The 24,255-nt window shown below is 48.4% G+C and overlaps 1 protein-coding gene across 16 annotated transcripts in view; it reads left to right on the top strand.

The window, feature by feature from the left end:
- AMBRA1 (autophagy and beclin 1 regulator 1) overlaps positions 1–24,255 on the top strand; it is a 175,740-nt gene that overhangs the window by 145,225 nt on the left and 6,260 nt on the right. For 15 of the 16 annotated variants that reach the window (XM_027114839.1, XM_027114841.1, XM_027114838.1 and 12 more), the window contains 3 exons: positions 12,998–13,137; positions 20,017–20,109; positions 21,390–21,583. In XM_027114839.1, coding sequence (XP_026970640.1) covers positions 12,998–13,137; positions 20,017–20,109; positions 21,390–21,583 — 427 coding nt within the window. Of the gene's footprint in view, positions 1–12,997; positions 13,138–20,016; positions 20,110–21,116; positions 21,369–21,389; positions 21,584–24,255 lie in introns of those variants that run through there. The other variant, XM_027114851.1, reaches the window with a different exon arrangement.

Consider the following 24,255-nt stretch of genomic DNA (forward strand, 5'->3'; position numbering starts at 1 on the left):
TTTCCTGAGGTTGTAATCACGATGGAGGATAAGGACTTTGGGCAGCTGCTATGCTCTTAACTGTCCCATCCATTTCAGTAGCAGAGAAATGTTCTATTTAGGACCCTTTCTTGTCTGAAGCCGTCCTTGCTTGTATTGCCATAAAAGCCTTCTGAGCATCCTGGGGTTAGTGGCCTCCTGGACTCAACCTGTCTAGTTTCTGACTGAGATTATTCCCACATCCCATGGTTGCTCATTTGGCCAGGGTTTTGTCAAGGGGAGTTGAGCATTTGAACACTTGTCTAATTAGATGGTGTTTAAGCTCGGTCTCAATCTAAGAACCTGTGAATTCCCTTAGCACTTATGCTGTGCCATTTATAGTTTTATGTACTTGTTTATGTGTTGTTTTGTGTTTTCTTTAGCAGTGTGGTGTGTATGTTTAATCCACCCAATTAGGTTCAGTGTAAGCTTCTTACGGCATATCCCCCGGGGTCCCTCATTTAGTGCCACACATGTAGATGCTTGTTGAATTCAGCCTGGAATATGAAGCATTTGTTTTAAAGAAAAAACCCTAAAGATAGGACCCATTATATACAAAGCAATAGAAAGTGGGTGGCCAGGTGTGGTGTCTCCAGCCTCTTGTCCCTCCTGTCTCCTACAAGGACCTTCTATCCAACTCTACTGAGCCACTTTCCAAGCCCCCTGAATTAGTAAGGCTCTCTCTTGCCAGGGTACCTTTACCTGGAGTGCCCTTTTCTCCCTGAAACCCAACTGCCTGCAAGCTCTTCCCCTTCTATGGAACCTTCCTAAACAGAATTGATCACTCCCTCCTGTGCCACCCCTGTACCTAGCACACTCTCTGTGTTAACACTCATCACACCAAACTGCAGTTATTTATTTCCACATCATTCTCCTCTCTTGGCCCATGAGCTCCTTGAGAGTAGGATCGTGTCTGTTTCATCTTTATGAACTCCAAATACCTAATAAGAAACCTCTCATTTAGGAGAAGCTGAATAAATGAAAGAGAATCTCAAGAAAAGCATCCTTATTGTTTCTAGGTGGTAACTAGCAGAACCATTGATGGGTGACATCGTGTCCTGCCATGCCTCTGAAAGGGTAGAAACAAGGCATTCTCTGCTCTTGACATCACAATGACAGGAAAGTTCTGATTCTTGAATCCATGTGACTAGAAATATTTGACATTGAGTGATTGGGAGAGGACTTTGCGGGAAGTTCATCAATCCTATTTTCTTACCTAGATAAATGAGGATGGAAGGTGAATTTTAGTTTAAATATTCTTATCTTAAGCAGATTTGGATGGTAAAAGTACCTGGTGTCTGCTTTTTACCACCTAGAATCTTGATCCTTGCTGTTCTTCTAACCCTTCCTACCTAATTGTGGAATAATTGTTTCTAATCATTAAGAGAGGAGCTGATTTCAGCAACACTAATGGACATCTCCAGCCTCTTCTGGAAGCGAGGGCTCCTGCCCAACTTTTGGGCACAGCCTGCCAGTCCTCCATCCTAGCAAGGTTCCTCTTTTCTATAAGTAGCCAGAAACATCTGGCTAAAGGCAAACAGCTCCAGGGCGGGAGCCAAGATGCTGTCACATATGGGGCCGGCAGCTCAGGGAATGCAGTTGGAGAAGTCTGCTGTGTAGGGGCTCAAGGCACCTAGCCAAGCTGCTGCATGCCTCAGGACAAGAGCTACTTCTCAGCATTCCCAGCAGGGCTTTTTTGATTCTCATTAGACCCCATCTGCCACTTAGGAGAGGGAGCTGAAGTAACTAGAAAGCTCTCATTTGGGAAGCATTTTTCTCACACAAGAGGCAGGATCCGGGCTTCTCAACAAGGTTTTGCTCACCCTGTGTCCACCCAGTCTGACTTTAAACCCCCATGCTACAGAAAGGTTTCTGGTTTTCCAGGTCTTGGTTGCCCCTTACGTCCAAAGGCACCAAAGCACTCAGCACATGTCCCTGAATTCAGTCACTGGTGGAAGGGAAGACACCAGCTTTTTTGGATAGCTGTGCTGTACCACCGTTTAAGGCAAGAAGTGCATTTTTGTCTGAGAACAGGGAGCGAGGGTTTAATGGGACAGTAGAGCATCTCCCTCTTTGCACAGGTAAGTATAGGTGGCTGTCTCCATCTGTAATGTCAAGCTCTGTCCTTGAAGGAATTTGTGGGTACTGGGCCTGTCCTAGAGCTTTTCTACCCAGAATCCCCCTTCTCTGTGATGTTACCTCTTGGAATTCACTGTGGTAACGTTCAGAGAGGTGAAATTGTTGGGCCAGCAGACATTCCCAGGAGAGCATCCTCCAGAGCATCGACTTATTTTAATTCCCACTAAGTGACCATCTCTCCCCAAGAGATGATCTCTTACACAATCCCATGTGAAAACTCCTGTAAAAATGAATTGCTAATTGCTCTTCGCCTTGGCATGCTTATTCTAAGCAGTTCTTCAGACCTTTGGATCAGTGCTTCTCAAACTGTGCTCCTTGGACAACCTGCATTAGAATGCATGGGGTCCTTGTTAAAATACAGACTCCACTTCAGACCAAAATCAGAATAAGAATTGGGCAGGAAGGGGACCGGGTATTTGTATTTGTAAAACAAGCTTTCCAGGGCTTCCCTGGTGGCGCAGTGGTTGAGAGTCTGCCTGCCGATGCAGGGGACACGGGTTTGTGCCCCAGTCCGGGAAGATCCCACATGCTGCGGAGTGGCTGGGCCCGTGAGCCTGCGCGTCCGGAGCCTGTGCTCCACAACGGGAGAGGCCACAACAGTGAGAGGCCCACGTACCGCAAAAAAAAAAAAACAAGCTTTCCAGATGATTCTGATACGCACTTGAGTTTGAGAACTGCTGTTCTTAATGACTGCTTTCTTCATTTTAGGTTTCTGCCCTCAGCCTCTTCAGCAGAGGCAGAGATACAGTCTCAGGTTTACTTCTTATCGTGGTTTTATGTGTGATGCTTTGATCCTTTGCTAATTTTGTTGCAGGCACAGTCGTGTTTGTGTTCTATCTCCTATAAAACTCTTAGCTTTTTGGCTGTCCGTGCTTCACCTCCCATTTTTCTCAGCTGTTGTTGCTTTACAGGGTTCTCCCTTGAATATCTCAATGTGCTGAATTATTTTCTTCCCCACGTTGAGTTTAATTATTATCCTTGTTTCTAGGATCTAGGGTCCTCAGATATTTCCCTTCTCTGCTTACTAAGGCTAGGCTTAGTCTTCCCAATTTTAGTATCATTGGCAAATCAGGAAAAATAAGACTAGGCACATATTTTATCTCCCCCTTCCGTCTGTCGATTCGAGGCTCTTCCAGGCTGAATATGCTACTGTCTCTGCCTCAGGGTCTTATGTGCCATCTGACTCCCTCACACTTGAGCCAGTAGGACTTTTTGTTAATTTCTGTTTGGTCTTTAAGTTAGACATTTAAAGATTGCTGAGCTGAAGTTTTGCTGAATTCTCAAAACACTAAACTGCCTGAGTTTTCTCTCTGCTTTCATTTTCTAATTGGAACAAGGCACAATATTGTAGCAGAAAACTGCAATTAATTTTCTAAAATTATGGTAACTTACACAATGTAATAACTTTGGTTGTAACCAAGTGAAAGCATAATAACATAAATATAAAATTACTAATGAAACCAGAAATAGTCATATAGCAAACTATGCCTCCAGTTTGTAATAAGTGCTGTTTTACCTAGGAATGGGGGCAAACGTCAGCGGTCGAGGTGTGGGTGTAGGTGGGGAGGCAGTGCTGGGGCAGTTTGGGCAGAAGTGATGGACAAGGGACTTGGGTGGGAGAAGAAGCCCTAGGACAGAAAGCAGTTTAGCTCTCCTTTCTTCATGAGACAGCATTGTGCTCTTTAAGGCCAAGCCTCAAACATCAATACTTAAGGGTCAATTTTATTGAAAGCTTTTTCTCTGTGGCTATGTGGTGAAACTGTATTCAAGGGTTGAGCAACTATTACCCAGACAGATTGTTAGTTTGGAGGGGGTGTTGGAAAGAAAGCCTGCCCCTCCCTCCCTCCACCCCTCTCTCTCCCCCCTCTTCTCCCCCCCTCTTCCTCTCTTCTCTCCCGCCTCCCCCAACCCCTTCTTGACCCTGAGAGTTCTGCTCTTCAGTAGTGGACAGTCCCCTTGTATACCTTCTCCCTCTAGAGCTCCAGCTCTAAAGATATGCATCCCCTTCATTCTCAGTAGGTCCTAGGCAGCTGGAAAAGGAAGCAGATTTTTTTTAGACCTACAACCTACTTATATCTAACTGGCCAGTAGTTCTCAATGTGTATTCCCCGGGACTAAGTCAGCATCATCAGGGAACTTAATAGAAATGCAGCTTCTCAGCCCTGTCCCAGAGCTGCTGAATCAGAAGCTCTGAGGGTAGGGCCCAGCCATCCTTGTTTTACCAAGCCCTCCAGTTGAGTCTGCATGCTGAGTCAAGATTGAGAACCAATCATCAACTGCATGGGGATCCCAATTAGACCTCACCTGTCAGTATAGCTTTGTCGTTTTCTTTTTTGCTCTCACCTTGTCTCTGGAATCTCATCTGGTTTATTTCTATGGCTCCTTTAACCAGATCTTTCATATACTTTCAGGAAGTTGAGAAATTGATGAGTACCTCCTGCCCTTAGCATTTCTGGATATGCTAGCATCCTAGTGATGGTACTTTAAAGACTAATGCTGTGGAGACTTTTTCCCAATTCTAATTAAAATTCTTGCCTGCCCACAGTTGACTTTGTTGAGGCTCTTAACCGTGATCCCATTCCTGTTTGCCTTCGTACTATAGAATACAGAGATTCTTAGGCTTAAAAAGTGAGAAGAAATATCATTCTCTCCAGGACCTTTCCCATCTGAAGGTGTAGTTCTTGAGTTCCTTTTTCCAACATTCAACTCACTGTTATCCTTGGATGGAAGATGTCGCTGTGGTACCCATTAATGGATATCTTAGTGTCACCCTAGTTATAAAGAAACATTAGTTGGCTTTCTTTATTTCATACCATTTCATAGCCATCTTCACAGAACAGCCTAGTGATGACTGATTATTATTATTATAAGTTCATTAAAATGAACCACAGAAAAGGCTTGGTGTCCAGAGTACTCAAATTAGTCATAACTAAATTGTAGCTTAGACCCTGGGTCGGGATGGGTAGCCAGCTCTGCCAGCACTGACCAGCATTATGTAACTAACATGCATAGGCTCTTTTGGCTTGTCCTATCTCCATTCTTCAACATATAATCTTTACTGTGGCTTACTCCTTGCCCTGAATTTAGCCTGTGGTCAAATCCAGTCATCAGTACTCCCTAGATTCTAAAAGTTTGGTTTTCAAAAGTGACCTAGAGGGCTTCCCTGGTGGCGCAGTGGTTAAGAATCCATCTGCCAATGCAGGGGACACGGGTTCGAGCCCTGGTCCGGGAAGATCCCACATCCTGCAGAGCAGCTAAGCCCGTGTGCCACAACTACTGAGGCTGTGCTCTAGAGCCCGTGAGCCACAACTACTGAGCCCACGTGCTACAACTTCTGAGCCTGCACTCTAGAGCCCGCGAGCCACAACTACTGAGCCCATGTGCCACAACTACTGAGGCTGTGCTCTAGAGCCCGCGAGCCACAACTACTGAGCCTGCGTGCTACAGCTACTGAAGCCCGCGCGCCTAGAGCCCATGCTCCGCAGCAAGAAAAGCCACCGCAATGAGAAGGCCATGCACTGCAATGAGGAGTAGCCCCTGCTCACCGCAGCTAGAGAAAAGCCTGCGCACAACAACAAAGACCCAATGCAGCCAAAAAAAAAAAAAAGTGACCTAGAACTCTAGTTCAATCCAGAGTATTCTCCAGCAATCTAAGGGAACTGAGCTGCTTCTTAATCTTGTCTGGGCTTGGGAGTGGCAAAAACCAAAAATAAAGATATTTTATTTTTGTATCCTTGAAGGGTACTATTTCTTCAAGGGGAGATTGGGATAAAAGAGAGACAGCTTTGTTGTCAGAAATGATTTACTCCTTCCTAAGATTTTGTCCTCATTAATTTTCTTAAAGCTGCTTGTCAGTTGATTAAAAGCTGCTCCCGCTGCAATTATCTTAAAGTTGAGTTCTGAGATGTGGTACAAAGCATCTATCCTCAAAAAGTTCCTTTCTTCAGCATGTTGTAGGAAAGGGGGAGGAGGTATGAGAGAAGTCAGGGGTGTCTCTGATGCAGTTTGTCAGAGAAGGGAGGGGACAAAATAAAAAATTAAAAATAACGTTAGAGCTACAATCAAAGCCATTAATTTAGGCGAATTTTTCCATGACAGATTCATCTGACTTTGATGCTTTCTTTCCTCCATGGCTTTTTAGTAGAGCACAGTCTATGCTGCATTTTATTATTTTCACTCAGCAAAATTTTATTGCACCCCTACCCTGGGCCAGGTACTTTGCTAGGTCTGGGAATACAATGAACAGAATGGATCTGGACCTTGCTCTCCTGATGCATACGTGCTGGACACCTGGCTTCTTAACGGGTCTTTTCACTGCTGTATCCCCAGCCTTCACTGTGCTTGGCACACAGGAGGCGCTCAGCATTCATTCTGGGAATATGTCGCTTTGAAATCTTGTGTGCTGTGTATTCCCTGCACGTACATGAACACACACCCCTACTCACCAGCACCATCAGTGTGCCTAGCACGTGCCTCAGGAAATGGTAATTAAACATAAGTATTAGATATAATTCTTATGAAAATATAGAGTGTCTTGCTAATGACCACAGTTCTGCCCAGTATCAGTGAGTTTCTCAGGGTTCCAGTCACAGCACTGAGAAATGGTGAAGAGATTCCCAGTGGCTGTTTCAGAAGTGAAAGACAAAACATTTTGTTTTTTAAGAATTGGTGGGAGAGGCTTCCCTGGTGGCGCAGTGGTTGAGAATCCGCCTGCCAATGCAGGTGACACGGGTTCCATCCCTGGTCCGGGAAGATCCCACATGCCGCAGAGCAACTAAGCCCTTGTGCCACAACTGCTGAGCCTGTGCTCTAGAGCCCGTGAGCCACAACTGCTGAGCCCACGTGCCACAACTACTGAAGCCTGCGCACCTAGAGCCCATGCTCCACAATGAGAAGCCTGCGCACTGCAACGGAGAGTAGCCCTCGCTCGCTGCAACTAGAGAAAGCCCGCGCGCAGCAACGAAGACCCAACACAGCCAAAAATAAATAAATAAAATAAATAAATTTATTTAAAAAAAAAGAATTGGTAGGAGAACCAAATTCTGCATTTGTAGAAGCTGAAAGTATTTTATTGTAACCCCCGTCCTGAGCTTTCTTCTTTCAAAAAAATATGGATCAAGTAAAGTGTATGAATATATTGAAAGGCTCCCTTATCTGAGCTGAGTATCTAGAACAACTACTTATTTGGCCATTTCCTTTGAGATTTAGAAAACTGAGGAAGTTCAAGAACTTGTACTGTGCACAGAGGTGTGGGCACAGGAGGAAGCAATTATTTTAACTTCTGGGAGTTCCAGGAGCGTTGAGTGCCTTGGTATTCGATTCAGCACAGAAGTAGATCCCTCAGCTGAAGTAATCTCTGTGCTTCAATCCTAATAGCCAGAGATGGACTTTGGAAAGCATCAGGCCGATTGAAAAATAAAATTCTTGTTCTCTGACTGTCCTTAGGATCTCTTTGAGGGGAACAGGTGAATAAGACAAAGTCTGTAGGTCTCAACAAATCACAGGAGATTGGCTGGAAATGACTACAAGGCATCAGGTTATCAGGAACAGAGGAGGGCAACAAGTTCCCAAGAGATAAGAAAAGGAGCTGTTTGCGCTTCTTTTCTGCTGGGGGAGCTTTGGTTTAAACAAGAGTGTTCTAGGCAGATTTGTTCCTGCTTCAACTGAACAAAGAGTCTGGAAAGTAAAGTGACTTGGTATTCCGATTTTTGTTTTTAAATAACCACTTTAAAATCAACATTCTATGAGTTCTAAACTCCAAAGTAGAATATAAAGAAGGCTTAGAGACAGTAAAAGAAATTAAAGGTTCTGAGAAACAATCACATTTTCCTAGGGATGAAGAAACTCCAGTAATTGATGAATCTAAGCAAATCAACCCAAAAGAAGAAAAGGATGACCGTAGTATCCTTCCCCCTGCCTGTTTTGGGATGTGTGCATTTCTCAGCCTGTGACAAGAAGTGTAGCCATCCATTTCCAATGAAAAGGTCAGCTGTCTCTTAGCATCTGCTTTCCACTGATTTTTTTTTCCTCTTTCCAGAGAGTTAATTCTCCTCTAGTAACCCTCTCTAAAAGCTTAAAGCCTCCCTTGATTCTCATCACGACCCAGAAGGCATTTCTCCTCCTCACAAGTCCTTTCTTCCTCAAAGCCCGTTTGGCTTGCGACTTCTCTCATGGTCCTTCTGGCTGGCCTCAGTTTCCAGTTGTCCTCTTCCTTCAGCCAGCTTTCATTGTCTTGGTTAAAACAAGGGAGATCTGCCGACCACACTTGACCTCTTGCCACAGTGGCAAGGTTCCAGCTTTTAAGGATAATGAGATTCCCAAATGTAAACAAGAAAACCGCAAAGTTTTTTTTCTTTTAGCTTCTTATTTGGGCTGATCTGAGCAATGCAGTTTGCTACTTGGACTAATGGTGTGAGCTTTATTGACATGTGGTAGAAAAGAAAGCATCTTGTTGAGGGCAGCAATACATTTTTCCTCTAAATTTTAGAAGGATGGAGAGGAAGGTTTCCCACTGAGTTCCCCTGGCTACCTCTCGTTCTTTTCCTGTCTATCTTTGACCAAGAAACAAGACGCTTTTAGTTTTGACCTGGGAACTGTTTTCTTTTGTTCCTACTTCCTATTAGAGACTTTGAGGGATAGAGGCAAGTGGTACAAGAGATTGTCTTGGACCCCTGAAGTAGAGGAATTACCTTCTCCCACTCCTTAGAACTGTAAAGATCTTGGTGACCTGACTCATTCCCTATTGACATGCTGAGACTGCACTGACTCTAAAAAATTTGTTCCTTCTAGCTCATTGATCCCAATTCCCTTCACAGATGTTAGACAGAAATGAGAACAGCCTGCCTGGGGAGGGGGGTTTCTGTCAGCATTTGTCATCTACCAGGGAATAGCTGCCCTGGAGACAGATTGAAACCAGGCCTCTGCAAACATGAATCAGCAGCCAGGTTTTGTATCCAACCCCACAAAGGGACCCCAGAACCTGATAATCCTCCTCCAGTATAATGGAGTTTGGTGGTGTAGCTTCATAAGGTGTCACTTCTGTCAGAGAGGGGGAGGCATTTTTGGCAGGTCCCCGGCTTTGTCCTTAACATCTGACAGGGAGCTTCTGGGCACCTGACTAGCGTTAAGGAAGGTTTTACTGGAGATATATTTGGAGTGCCTTAAAATAAAGACCAGAGCTTCCTTTACCGTCTCGGATCTTCGTTCTTGTCAGTGCTGATGAACTTTGGGTTTATGGAGCCAGCCCCCATTGAGATCTGGGAGGAGGCTCACAGATCACCCAGTCACTGGGTTGGAAAGACTGATGGCTGAAACCATAAATGGTTTGGGAGTAGCCAGAGCTATAGCCATCTGTCAGCATTGGGGAACTTGTTGCCCAGTATTGTCTTGTCTCTAGGGCTAATTGTGAGGAGTAGTTCCTGTCCGTGAGGTACTTTCAGAGCTGTTAAACTGCGGCCAGAGAAAGGAATGGAAACTACACCTCTGGGTGGTTTTCCAAATGGGCCAGATTCTCATTCCTCTAGGGTCCTTTCATTCCAGGCATGTGTGAAATAGGAACATTGGATCAGATGACCTCTCAGAACCTGTAAATCAGTGATCCTACCCATCCTGCATCCTCTGTGTCATCTCCTTCCTTCTCACCCCCACATTAGAGTGTGATAAGTAAGCAAGTGCTTATCAGGAGTTCTGGAGGCTACTGATCTTCACGTGGCATTTTCTGGCTTCCTGCCACAAAGCAGGATTTAGCCTAATACCCAAACACTGGAGGAGATGGGCTCTTGGAAGCTGCCCTTTCAACACTGTTTAAGGACTTGGGCAGGGTGGGGAGCTGCCAGAGTCGGAGGACAAATCGATACCCCATGACTCCTATAGCCATGGAGGTTGTGAATATCTGTGCAGCAAGGTCTAGGGGTCTCAGCCTTTGGTTACTTCTCTCCAGTTGCTCTGACCTTGTCTCACCTAAGCTGGGTCACCCATCATACTGGCTTCTTGATGGTTTTGTCCCCAGAGCAAATTCCTGTACTTAGAAGCAAATTGATAGTGTTTGCTTGTTAATCCCTCTGCAGCAACAGACTATAAAAGGTAAATTTGTGACGTGTGAGAGGCTTTGTTTGCTTCTTTCCTGGTCTGGAACATTTCTAGAAAAGAGTCCTTATTCTTGTGAGACCACGGTCAAAACACTCAGCGCAACCTCAAAGCATTTGATTTACTAACTGCATTGTCTCCCTTCTTGCAAGACCACTTTCTCTGGCCCTCCTGGCCCATTGCCTGCAATAATGAATCATTATGATTTTAGGGGAGACTCTTGTGAATCCCATTAGAACTGCCACAGGCTCCCCTCATCCAACCCACTGAAATTAACACACATCCCTTCTGAACTCTGGGTGTATCCCCAACTTACATTATCTGACCTTTGGGAGAAGAAAAATTTAACAGATTAAGTGATCCCAGCCACAGTTGTCTGATCACAGCCACTTTGTCCTTTTGATTTGTATATCAAGTCATATTTAACCATATAGCCGATAGGTTGGACAGAAACCATGGATTATCTTCTGGAAAAGTGAAAACCTCTGTGAGAAAGGATGAAGGCCCCACACCCATCCCCTGACCTGAAGGAAAAGTGTTGATTAGGTACAAAGGGGAAAAGACTGGCATTGCCATCTCTGTGGACAGTCAGCCAGTAGTGAGGCCGATGGAGAGGAGTATCCATGAATTCATTCCAGGCTCCTGCCAGGTATGTACGTGTAAGGAAGGGATTATCCAAAGGTCAGGCAAGCATGTTCTGGATGACTAGTTTAGAAATTCATAAACTTCATTGGGCTCTTTTTCAGTAGTCTCCTCAGACCAAAGATTTAAGGAGCCCTGGTTAATTCTTAAATTTGGAGTTGAGTAAGATGGGGAGGACATAGGAGGTAGGAGGTTCTTAAGGCAGCAGCAGCCATGGGGCAGTCTGTCTTATGCCTCAAACCAGAGCCAGTTCCATATTTGTAACAGACCCATTCGACCTCAGGACCATAACAGGGCTGTTCCAGCAGTGTGCTATAAGCTGCCCAGGCACATTTCTCAGCACCACAAAGCTGGGGAATTTTTATAACAGGATTCTCTGTGTGTGTGTCATTACATCGAGCACACGTGCCGCTGTCTTCTCTAGTCCAGAGGCTGTCCTGGTAAAGGCCTTTCAGATAGCTACCCAAGGCACATGAACAAGTTCCCAAATGCAGGACTTCTTATCACTTGATTTCTGTAGATGGCGTGGACTCTTAGCTCAGTATTTACCTTTTTGGGGGAGCAGGGTCTCTCATCAGGATAATCAGAAAAATAATTATTATTATACTGACCTAAATTCATTTTTTAATATTACTTTCTAAATCACGTTCTCATTTGTTCTCTCATTTTTTTCCCTTCCATCAACCCTTAGGTAAAGGGTTAAAGGTAAAGACAGATGAAGTTCATCCTTATTTTATAAAAACCTGAAGAGGCTAAAAGAGAAAACATTGTATTGACTAAAACTCCAGTTTATAGATTCTCAGCCTCACGTCCTTTTCATAGGGCCTGATGACGTGTTTTTCTTGCAGGTTCATGGTAATAATAACAAGAGTTACCATTTATGAGCTTGCACCACATCAGGCATTTATATACATCATTTCTTTTAATCTCCCCTATTATTTGAGTGTTGGTGCTGTCTCTTTTTTTTTTTTTTTTTTCTTGGCGGTACGCGGGCCTCTCACTGTTGTGGCCTCTCCCGCTGCGGAGCACAGGCTCAGCGGCCATGGCTCACGGGCCCAGCTGCTCCGTGGCATGTGGGATCTTCCCGGACCGGGGCACGAACCTATGTCCCCTGCATCGGCCGGCGGACTCCCAACCACTGCGCCACCAGGGAAGCCCGGTGCTGTCTCTTTTTAAACTGAGATCCAGAGAAGTTGTTACGCAGTGACGCCAGGACTCAAACCCAGATCTTTCTAACTCTTAAATTATGCCCTTCATTCTTCCACTGCCCTGCCCCTGTCTCTGACTAAAGTCGATTCTGGAACATTGTGTAGTTCAGTAGCCAGATATCACCTTCAGCCCAACCTGAGACAAGCTAAGCTGCCCCCTGAGAAAATAGTAGCTTTGGAAAGATGTAGACTAATGAAAGGAGACTCCCTTTGATAAATGGAACTGATCTGTTTAATGGTGATTTATATAAGCTAGAAAGAAATCATATACATGTGTGTTCAAGATTCCCATCTGCCCTGCTTCCTACATCTTATTGCACCTTTTAGGTTTCCTTAACAATAGCAGTTTTAACATTGCTTTTAATTAGATGAATTAAGAATGTTCTTTGATGTTATCACCCCCTCCCGCCCCCCTATCACCTTCAGTTCCCCATTGCAGTGAAGAGTGCTGTGATTTCCATGGTAACAGGACTACCAGTGGAGGTTGGCTCTCACTGGTTGGTCTGGTCAGAGGAAAGTTTGGGGCAGTCCTTCCTGGTGTGCTAGGCTCTGCATGGGGCTTTCCAGGGGGTTACCTTAAAAGTAATGAAGTGAGAAATGTTAAAGGCTGTGAGGAGAGCATAGTGAAGCTTCATGCAGAAGGGTCCAAGTATGCCCCTGGTATTTCCTGACAGTCCTTAGCCCTCACCTGAAGTAAGAGGGTCCCACCCTCCCCTGTGCTTCCCCAAGTTCTCAGATATATGTTAAGAGTCATCCCATTCCCAGTCCAACCATCTCGTTTCTTCCCTGTGGTTAACTTGCTTTAGGCTATAGGAGGGACTTTGTTCCCCTTGGATTTTGTTATTCTTGGTAACAGACTGTTTCTCCTCCCATTCTCTTTTCTTCCCTATTTTTTCCTCACCCAGAGAGTTTTCAACGTCCTTTATCCCATGCCTGCTGACCAGCGGAGACATGTCAGCATCAATTCTGCCCGGTGGCTGCCCGAGCCAGGGCTCGGCCTGGCCTATGGTACCAACAAAGGAGACCTGGTGATCTGCCGACCAGAGTGAGTGGCTCAAGGGGCTGGCGGGGTGGGGACTCAGGGGGTCATCCAGGCTGAGGACTGGAGTCATCAGCATTCACCTGTGGATCTGGCCAGTGAGGTGGGGTCTTTTTTGTTTTTGAATTTTATTTATTTTTTTATACAGCAGGTTCTTATTAGTTATCCATTTTATATGTATTAGTGTATATATGTCAGTCCCAATGTCCCAATTCATCACACCACCACCACCACCACCCCCGCTGAGGTGGGGTCTTCTAGATGGGAAATTCGAATTCTGCTAGAGCCTGACTCGTTCTCGGCGTCACTCCTCAAAGTGTCCTTTTCACCTAGGGGATGGTAAGGTTAGCTCTCCATTCCAAAAATCTTCAAAAGACTGGTATAGTTATTAGGTGTTTTTAAATCTAAGGCAGTATTTTTTTTTCTTTGTTTTCCCTCGTTCTCTGGTTTCCTAGTGATAGTAAAGTTTCCCTGCAGGCAAAAGCATAGATATCAAAGATTCTTTTCTAAACCCTTTTTGAAAAATTCAACAGGTGGTCTCAGGTTTGTGTAAATGCCATAGACATTAACTTAAGAAACAAAATTGGAAATAGAATATTGTTAAAGCCCTAATTTGTCAAGCTACGGATCTCTGACAGCCTGGCTCTGTCTGTGTCCTGCCTGTTTTCCTTTCTGCTTGGGGTTCTGGCTCATAATAGTGAAGGCAGATTGAAAAGCTTAGTTTAGAATAAAAATGATAATTAACTGGTCTTGATTGAAGTAGGGGGTAGGAGGCGACAGGGAACCAAAGCATCTCTGTCTTAAGTCCTGATGACGCCCGCTTCTCCCCTTCCTCTGGCTTTTTGGAGGAGAGAGGTCTGTTCAGGCATCCTTTCACTCAAGACCCTGGGAATCAGCCAGGTCTGTCATCAATTTCCAGACCCAGCCAGGTGGGGAGAGTGAAACTCTGTACTTCAATGCAGATCAGGCTGATTGCTGCGTGGGCTACTGCGGGGTTCCAGCCGACTAAATGCCACTTCTGCCTCCAGGCCATCCTAATGTTGTCCTTCACTTGGTGCAGAGTCTTCTCCAAGGGTAGCCTGCAGATCACAGAACACGCACGGTGTGGCTGGTCTGGTAGGGTCTCTGGCTGCTGGGAGTGTCCATGTTGCCTTTTGATAGGGCCCTTGGTGATTTTTCCTAAAGTGTGTATTTGGGTCAGTTCTTGTGGCCTGGTAGGTGACTGGTGATTGAGCCCTTGTCAGCTGAGCTAGGTCGGTGGCCCAGGAGAAAGAAAACCTGGTTCTGATGACAGCTCTTTTATTCCACCTAGAATTTTCGGAGCCCCTTCCAAAGAGAAGCTGCTGTCTCAGCCTGACCTAGTCAAGCTGCTCTTAGAGCTGGGAGACTGCTTGATTCTGCCAGCTACACTCTCTTCAGACACAGTGTCCACAGAGCCCCTTTCACTAGCTCCTGGTGCCTCTCCAGAACACAGCCTGCCTCTTTCATGACTGCCACTGTTAACCCAGGTGCTTTATCTGTCCATTTCTGCCCTCCCCGCAGCCTGTCCGTAGTCTCAGGATCAGTCTTCCCTGAACGATTTCTTTTTCCCCAAAGCACATTATCTTACCTCTTCCTCTTTTCTTAGAAATTCATAAGAGGACTCTAATAGGCATCTTTCCCAAAACTGGAAAAGAATTCTGGATTATAATTTCACTCTTACCAACACTGTAGTTGCAGGCCTTTCTTCCCCTGTTTCTCCAAGACAGCCTTCCTTAGCATTGTTGTCTTGTCCCTGGCTCCAGCTACTAACCTTTGTCCCAACCAGACTCCCAGCCCCTTCTCTTGCAAAAGCGATCTGCTCTTACAGAGGCAGTGTCTCTGCTCCCAATTTGTCGTGGCCCCACAAGGCTTTTATGTCTACAACCCCAGCCTACATACTTGGTGTGAGTCACAGACATCTCAGCCAGACATGAAGCTGGCTTTGGCCTCTCTTTTCTCCCCATATGTCATCTTCAGCATCCACCGTCTCAGCAAGCTGGAGCCGTCTTGAGCTGCCTGGGGAATTCTCTTACCCACCAGCAACTCAAATCTCTTCCATGACAAGATAGCACTAATGGGCTTCCCTGGTGGCGCAGTGGTTGAGAGTCTGCCTGCCGATGCAGGGGACACGGGTTCATGCCCCGCTCCGGGAAGATCGTACATGCCGCGGAGCGGCTGGGCCCGTGAGCCATGGCCACTGAGCCTGCGCGTCCGGAGCCTGTGCTCTGCAATGAGAGAGGCCACAACAGTGAGAGGCCCGTATACCACAAAAAAAAAAAGAAAAAAGATAACACTAATGTTTGACACAGCGAACAGCACCGCATCACAGACCAAGTTGTGTTGGACTCAGAGCTAGTTGAGCCTGCCTTTTTGGTGTTGCTGTTTCTTCTGATTTCTTGGGTCGTGTGGGTAAATGCCCCATGCCTTAGGGCCAGTATTTAAGGGTACCATATAAAATTAAGATGGACATGACTTTGTCCCAAGTTGTCCAAAGCTTCTCCAGTTCTCAGTCACCTTCATTTCTGTACTTTAGGCAGGAAATACTATGAAAAATATTCAGGTAAGTAAGTTTAGACTCACCCGAGGTCTCCCAGCAGATCAGTGACAAAATGAGCCTTCCCAGTTTTCCGATCCAGAGCTCTTTTCTGTAGCTGATTCTTAACGTTTTTTCAATCAAAAACCCCTTTAGAATTCCGACGAAAGCAACATACTCTCTTCCACAGAAGAATATACCGCAAGAACACACAATTTTGTAACTCTTTTAAGACCTCAGGTGAAGAATATAGCTCTAGATCATGTTGAGGCATTTAAGTGGGTCAGGTGATTGATGCAGTGGGAAATGAGAGAGGATAAGTGAGAACATGTACATCTTTTTTAACAGTCTCTGAGTGATCTCCGGCTTCGAACGAGGAGAACAAATAAATAGGGAAGTAGAAGCTCAGGGTTGTTGCCTGCTGCCTGGCCCTGCGTGATGCAGCTCCCTGGCACACCCATTCCCAAGGGCACATGAGCCAGCCAGCCAGCCAGCTGGGCCAAGATTACAGCCCTCCCTCCAAAACAGGTGGTTGTCTGCCTTTGTCTCAGGCACAGGCAGCTTTACCACATTTTGTGCTTTCAATCCTGTTCTTGATTTTTCCTCCATTGTCTTAGCCTTGGCACTCTCTCCAAGCACAAAGACAGAGGTAACAAGCTCCTTGGGCATCTCTTGAAGGTATTAAAACCCCACTTGACAGTAGAAAAAAGCCTAAGGAAACACTCCATCTCTCCAGGCACAGAAATTCTTAGGACAGGTGAGGAGACGGACCACTGGCCCTTCCACCCATATACAGAGCCATTTCAGTGGCTGATAGCCTGGTGTCCCCCCCGCTCCCAGCAGTGAGATGCTCCTTTCTCCTTTGCTCTGCTCTCTGACCCGCCACCCCTCCCAAACTGCTCCTGTGCCTCTGGCTGTCCGCCAGCCCAGCCAGCCCCCCAACCAGTAACCAGGGTGGGTATGAAGTGCCAGATTGATATGAGGGGCTGCTTGCTCACTTCCGTCTCATAGATCAGCCCTACAAACGGCGGGGTGGGGAGGTGCTGGGAAGACCTCTGAGAGTCAGCTCAGAAGACAGAATTCAGAGACTCATGTCAGAAGAAAAGTAGGCTGGGGGGAATTCCCTGGCGGTCCAGAAGTTAGGACTCGGTGCTTTCACTGCCGAGGAGGGCAGTTCTGTGTGAGAGCATTTTCACCACCGAGGAAGCCAGACTGGCTCTTAGCTGTGTTCAGGGAGCCCCAAGGGTCCCAGCTGTGAGGAGTCACTGAACCAAGCCCAGAAGCACAGCTCACAGAGGCTGTTGAAGGAAGCCAGGAAGGCTGACCCTGACTGGCCTTCTCATTCTTCTTCACCCCTCTGTGTGTTTGTCTAGCTTCCAGGAAGAACCTAGAGCAAACAGTGGTGACTCATTCATCCTCCCTAAGGTCCAAGGAGGAAGGAGAGGGTTGGGACTGTTCTTTAGCTTACAGATGGAAATAAGCAACACTGAATATTGAACACTTAGAGTTTCATTAGCCAGAGGAGGGTATCTTCAACTCTGTTCCTTGGTACAGTGCCTGGAATTTCAACCAAATCCATGAGCTTGTCGTAGTCAAGCTGGTCTGACCATAGAAGGTAGAACAAATCATGGCTGGAATTGGACCTCTTGGTGGGGAGTAGAGAGGATTGGGGTCGGGAGGGGAGAATGGAATAGGATGTTGATAGCCTCCGTCACTCCTGTTCTGTTTGGCAGTTGATATCCTCAGTAAATGGCCAGAGTTCATAGCCTGGAGCTGATGGCGCATGCTGCCAGATGGAAAGTGTTGGAGGGACTCTTTGACCATCAGCGTCATGCTGGCAGTCGCAGCTCAGAGAGTGTGCCTTCAGGTGGCCTTTTCTCTGAGATGGGAAGGAAGGTGCCTGGTCACGCAATACATGGTTTGGTATAGGTTTGGTGTGAGCAGTTTGTTGTCACTAACCAGCCCTGGGTAGCAGGAATTACAGACAAAGGATTTGGCGGGGACCCACGTGGTATTGCCACCTGTCAATAAATCTTGACAAGTTTGTAAATCAGAGACTCCCTGGCAGCTGGCTTCATGTGGTGCCTCATGCAGCAAAGATTTGCTCATCAAAAATTGCAGTGGTGGCTTTGTTTTCTGGGGGCCTCTGCTTTTGTTTCTGGTCATTTGCCTCTTCCCTCACGTAAGGTCTTCTCTCACCTCTGCTCTCCAATGCCCTGTTGTTCTCAGACAACCCTCACAAAAATAGCTGAGTATCTGGTGACTCAGCTCCCTGTGGTCTCGAGGAGAAACAGCAGCTCGCTGAGATCCAGGAAACATGGCCCGCCACCTCCTGTGCGGCTGTGGGAGTGGCGGAGATTCGGGTTGAGGTGTCCCGGCTCAGGGTGCTGACCTCAGTCCTGGCCCCCGGGCTGACCGCAGGTGTTGTTACCCTGAACTTTAATTCTTTATTGATGTTCTTTCAGAGGGCTCGTCTGAAGATCACACCAAATCTGCCCTCTAAGAGGAGTTGGGAGGGGTTTAGTCCAGAACAGGGAGAGGAAGAGTACTTTTGTTTGGCTGTGGCTCTTTCCCACAGGTAAAGCCTAATCCCCAGAATCTTAGTGCCCCTCTAGTGATGGATTTGGGGTCCCAGTGCCTAGGCCCGTTTCCTTTCACCTGAGGTAGCACAGCCTCCTGACATGCAGTCGCTCACCGTGCAGGCCCCATCAGGCCCCTGCCCTATCCAATCCTCACATTTAGGAAGGAATCACCTTACGTCACCCCCCCACAACTCATCTTTTCCTGGCTAATCCTCACAACCCACTGACTTTCATTTGTTTGCTCTTTATTGAAGAAGTTCTGTCGTTAAAGGAAGGTGACCTCAGCCTCTAGGTTAAAAAGCTGGCTTCCGTTGGAGCTTTTCTTAGTCAGCTCAAGACGGGGTGGCTTAATCACCAGAAATTTATTTTCTACCATCTGGAAGCTAGAAGTCTGAGATCAGGTGCTGGCATGGTTGAGTTCTGGTGAGGACTCCTTTCCTGGCTTGCAGACAGCCACCTTCTCACTGTGTCCTCACATGATGGAGAAAGAGAATAAGATCTCTCTCTCTCCTTATAAGGCCAGAGTCCTTTTGGGTTAGGGTCCCAGTCTTATGACTTCATTTAACCTTAATTACCTTCTAAAGACCCTATCTCCAGATACAGTCACTTTGGGGGTAGGGTTTCAACATGTGAATTTGTGGGGGATTCAGTCTATAGCAGAGCTCTTCAAGCACATGTGCATGCCCTGTCCCTCTTAGGAGCAGAGCTAGCTTTTTTGAGTATCTCCTACAATCTCTACATAGACACTGGAGTTCTCATCAAAGGGCTCAAAGACAGCTGTTTCCCAACTCTTATCCCTCTTCCTTCACCACCGTCAGCAGCACCCCACCGTCAACCATGTGCTTGGTGCTAGGTAGCTGTCTTGCATTTTGGGACCCACCACTGGCAGCCAGGCTTGCTGCCTGAGGTGGCACATCAGTATAGAAAGATAAGAGGCCACTGCTTCCCTTCTGGCAGTTTTGCCTGCGTGAGGTTGGAAGAAACTGCTTGATACTCCATTGCAGGGAAAGAAGGAACCAGGAGAAGGTTGGCAGCCCAGAGAACTTGATGGCTAGAAGCTCTTCTCTCTGCTGTCAGCAGTCCAGCCCATTGCTGCTGCAGTTTTTCTCCTCCCTCCCCCAGGAGAAGTTTGTGAGCCCTCCCGGGTCATCTTCAGCTCTCCCAGTTGCTTGTCCAGCCTCTACGTGGCAGAGGAGCCTCTAGGGCCAAAATAGAAAGAGATGTGGGCCTCTCTGGCTCAGCAGGAGCTTTTTCCTGCTTAGACTTCTGAGCTCCAGGCAAAGTAAAAATGTAAAGGTGCCCTCATTTTCCTTTCTCCTGACCCCGTGGCTGTAGGGAAGACCCAATGGTGAGAGCCTGCACTCTCTGTTTCTGAGCACTAAGCACTCCCTTTAGACAGGGCTGTCCGTGGCACCTGGTATCTCCAGGGCCATCTTAGCTCCTTTCTCATATGTCTGAAGTACACGCAGAACTCACTGCCTGACTGGCATGGCTATTTTTTAGCTCTTCCTTAGCCCCAAAGAGGAGCCAGTTAGGCTCTGGGGGATGGAAGAGGCTAAAGCCACCACTCCAGGCTTTGGGGCTGTTGGAGATTTGTCTGGTCTGCTCTACACTGAGCATCCTGATGCAGGAATATCTTTGGTCCTGGCCTCAGCCCAGCCCCAGGAGAGGAAGGAGGGAATTGCAAGGAGTTCTGGCCGTTCCGTATCTAATGCCTTCCACCTTTTCTCCTTCCCAACTGATTTTCAGGGCCTTAAACTCTGGTGTTGAGTACTACTGGGACCAGCTGAATGAGACTGTCTTCACTGTTCACTCCAGCAGCCGAAGCAGTGAGAGGCCTGGGTGAGTTTGTGAAAGAGGAGGCCCGCCCTCCCTTCTGCAACCAGTGGGCTCTGGAGCAGTGCCCTCAGACTGTGCTCCAGGGCTCTGTAGCTGCCCGTCCTCAACCAGAGCAGCTCCTCTTTGATCTGCTTCATGCGTTGAGCTTTTGCATGTGATTTTGTTCGAGAAGAGTGTTTCATGGCTAAGAAAGAGAACAGAACCTCTGCCCTCAGAGCCTTGATTTAAGACAGGCTAGGACACCGTCTAGCCCTCTCATTCTGGCATGGTATCTGGGCGAGCTGCGGTGAGGAGAGAGGAGTGGACACTGGAGAGGGATGCCCTCCCTAGGAAATTGCTTGTGGGCAGTCTCCCACGTGACCCAGGCCTCAGGGTCCAAGCTGCCCAGAGCTGCAGCCCTGGGACAGACCCTCCCCAGGAGCCAGTGAGAGAGTAGGAACCTGGTACTGATCCTCTCATCACTTAATTCATTAACGAAGACTGGAACATTTTGAGAAAAAGTCCTGGGTCAATGATAAAGCCAAAGCAGTCACTGCTTCCTAGAGGGAGTACAGGGCACAGCCGGAGGAGTAATCCCCAGAAGCAGCTACAAATAGGAGTGGCTGGTGACTGTCTTGAAAGTCCTGGGCTCCCTCTGCTGCCGGCTTGAGCTGTCCTGAGGGTCAGTGCCTAGGAAATGCCCAAGGAAGGGGGCGTATAGCTTGGGGCCTGGGCCTTACTCATTGGCAGCTGGCGCTCCCTGCTTTTAAGGGTCTATTTTCAGAAGGCCCCGAAGGAGGATCCCAGAGCAGCCTCACAGGAGTCCTGGTGCTTTTCCTCCAAAGTGGAGATTCAGTGGCAGTTCCAAGAATTTAAACTGGAATCTTGTCAGCATATAGTTAGAAGGAAGGAAAAGCTAAAGAGAGAAAGGGCCCTCTTGGGCTGCTCACCCTTTTTCCCATGGAGCTCAGCTAGTGGCTTCCCGAATCTAAGGAAGCGTCTTTTAAGATCAGCCATCTCTACCTCCCCAGAAAGGCCCTCGTTGTTTGAGTGACTGGACCAGCTGGGTTTGCAAAACTGGACGGTTCTGCGCCTCCTTTCATTGTCCCGGGGTGTGGACTGATCTGGAGGAGAAAGGACACAGGCGAGTTCACCGCCATCGGGAGGCAGCCGCGGGAGCGGGCCTCTCAGCCTGCAGGCCCTGGTCCAGGCTGTGCCCTGGGGATTGGCATGGAGCACGCGGAGCTGTGTGTGGTGTGCTGTCCCCAGCCCTGCCCGACTCCGCTCTGCCTTTCTCTCCGTAGCACCAGCAGAGCCACATGGAGGACAGACAGAGACATGGGCCTGATGAATGCAATTGGGCTGCAGCCCCGGAACCCCACCACCTCAGTGACATCTCAGGGCACCCAGACTCTGGCCCTTCAGCTGCAGAATGCCGAAACACAGACAGAGAGGGAGATCCAGGAGCCGGGGACAGCAGCTTCAGGTCCTGGTGAAGGTAGGAGCCATGTAACACTAGAGGGGAAATGAGGCCGGGAGAGTGGCGTGGGGTGGGGGCTGGGACCATGCTCACCCCTCCCTGAGGCTCCCGGCCCCTCCACACGGACAGCTGGTGCAGGGCGAGCACCACTGCTGTCAGGGTGAGTGCCCCTCACATGGTGGTGCCTCCTCGGGCAGGAAGGTCATTCCCCTGATCTGGGTCACTGCTCCGGCAAGCCGAGCTGCTCTCACAGCTTTGCTCAGTCCCACCAAGGACCCTCATCTCCTTATCCTCTAAAACTTGGAGGACCCAGGGTGTTCTTCCAGAGAGAGAGCACAGAGAGTCATCTAGATAGAGAAGGCTCCCTGCTGTGAGCTCTCGTTCCAGAGACATGCACCCCAGGCCTCGGGCTTCCAGGACCACGCCACAGGGTAGCTTGTCTCCCCCTGCTGCCAGCCTGGCGGAGTCGGGACTGCCACAGGTGAGGCCCTCACACACCTGTGCTTCATGGCCATTTTGACTGCAGCCTGGCACGCAGTCAGCCCCTTCCTCTCACCTATTGCAGGTGTGGCTCAGCCAGCTCCGCCCTGGCTCTGCGCTGGCCTCACACTGCTAAGAACCAATTAGCACTTCCCAGCGGTAGCGCTCGAACCCCTTTGGAGTGTGTTGGCAGCTGTGTTAAATAGGCTGTTCTCGCTCAGTCACTGTCCTTACCCCCTACCCCAGCCCCTGGCTGCTCCAGGCTCCAGACAAGGCAGCCTCCAAACAGACCCACATTTCCTAGGTCCGTGTTAAGCCATTTGCTCAAGAGAGACCATGAGAAGAGAGGACAGGTGTGCATCGGGCAAGGAGTAACTAATCTGCCTGTGTCACCTCCAGGGAACAGCTTTCCAAACTGCAGCCCCCCAGCAGGGCACTGTCCCTGTCGCTGCCATGAACTGACACTTTTTACAGTTAAGTCCCTTCTTGGTCTGTGGCCCAGGCCACCTCCTACATCTGTTGGGTGGAAACCCCTTGGTGTAGAGGTAGCGGCTGCAGCAGCCCAACACAGCTCCGAGCCTCACTGAAGAGGAGAGAGCTGGAGCTCCAGCCAACCCCAGGCGGAAGTCCTTGTCTGAGGCGGCCCCCCTGCCGCGATCTCGTGGCCGTTTACTGACTGTCTCCCGTGCATCAGCCGCTGGGGTTGCAAAGACAGATAGGCCTTGGTCCTTCCCCAAGGAACTGGACGTCTAGACAGGGAGGCAGGCACCCAGCAGGTAATTGCTTCACACGATAAGGACCTCGGGGCCACGGAGGAGGGGGGCCCAGCTCCCAACTGTGGGGCTCGGGGAAGGCTTCTGGAGGAGGTGACCCTGAGCTGAGTCTTCAAGGATAAGTAGGAAAATGTCAGGCCAAGTGGGATGGGGGCAGGGGGCAGGCATTCCTGGCGGAGGGGACAGCAGCTGCAAGGGCACCAAGTTCAAAAACATTACCATCTGCACCGAGGACCACTCACTAGTGGGCTCTTGTTCCTGGCCTGTCATCGCATGTTGAGACTGAGGCTGGATGAGCAGGAAGGGCAGATTACAGGGATCTGGGTCAGAAGTGAGGCCTTCAGCCTGAAAGTGAAGTGCAGCAGGGGCTCCCCACTTGAGGAGAAGAGCATCCACCGGTGTTTTCACCTCCCAAAGAAGCCTCTGATATTTCTTGATTAGCATCAGCTTATTTCTGGCCTCCAGTCAATTATAAGTTCCTTTCTTCCTGTTTCAGGATGCGGATGATGGACTGGCAGGAGGAAGGAGGTTCTGTTTTCCAGTTTGAGACCAGAACCTGATTCTCTCCCAGTCTCTCCCTGCAAAGTAGAACAGGTGGTGGAGGGTGAGCCCTTCAGAGGCCAGAGGCACTCTTCAGCAGAGGCAGCAGTTGAATAGGCTGTTCTCTAGAACGGGAGCCTGGGCAGGGTGGTTCAGGATGGCTCGCTGCATCTGTCTGGCCTGGTGAACTTTGCCTGGAGCTCTGGACCTCCAGCTCTGAAAGGGACAGCATCATAGTCCCTTTCAGAAAACCCCACACCTAGAAAGAAGTATGGAGAGAAGATGTGTGGGGCATTGACCAGTGGGTGTGACTGGCCAGGCTTGTCCCTCCTGGGGCCAGGAGCGTTGTTCTGAGGTGCTTACCCCACTGACCACTGTCCACTACTGCCACTCTGGTAGGGGGACCAGGAATCAAGAGTCTTCTTGGGCTCAGACTTCCTTCCTGGTCCGCTTTCCCCATCTAGCAGGCAGACACAGCAGCTACACACACACACACACAGACACACACACACACAGACACACACACACACAGACAGACACAGACACACACACACACACACACACACACACACACACACACACACACACACACACACACACACACACACACACACACACACACACACACACACACCTACCTGCCTTCTGTCTCCCAGTTGGCAAAACTACTAAAGGAAACCGCTCATCAAGTTGGTTAACTCTTCTGGGCTTAGCTAGAAGGTGGGGCTGGTTGGGGGGTACCCCCTCTGCACCCCTCCACACACCAGGGCCCAGTCTATTAGTCTGGGCAGCCAGCTCCACTTGTGGTATTTACCATTCTGTGGCCTGCCCCTCCCCTGGCCCTTTCCCACTGGTTAGCACTGAAGGGTCCCAGGCTACTCATTTTCATGTTCTATG

The sequence above is a fragment of the Aethalodelphis obliquidens genome, unplaced genomic scaffold, assembly GCF_003676395.1.
Source record: "Aethalodelphis obliquidens isolate GAN/ISIS:26980383/991018 unplaced genomic scaffold, ASM367639v1 scaffold14, whole genome shotgun sequence".
NCBI lineage: Eukaryota > Metazoa > Chordata > Mammalia > Artiodactyla > Delphinidae > Aethalodelphis > Aethalodelphis obliquidens.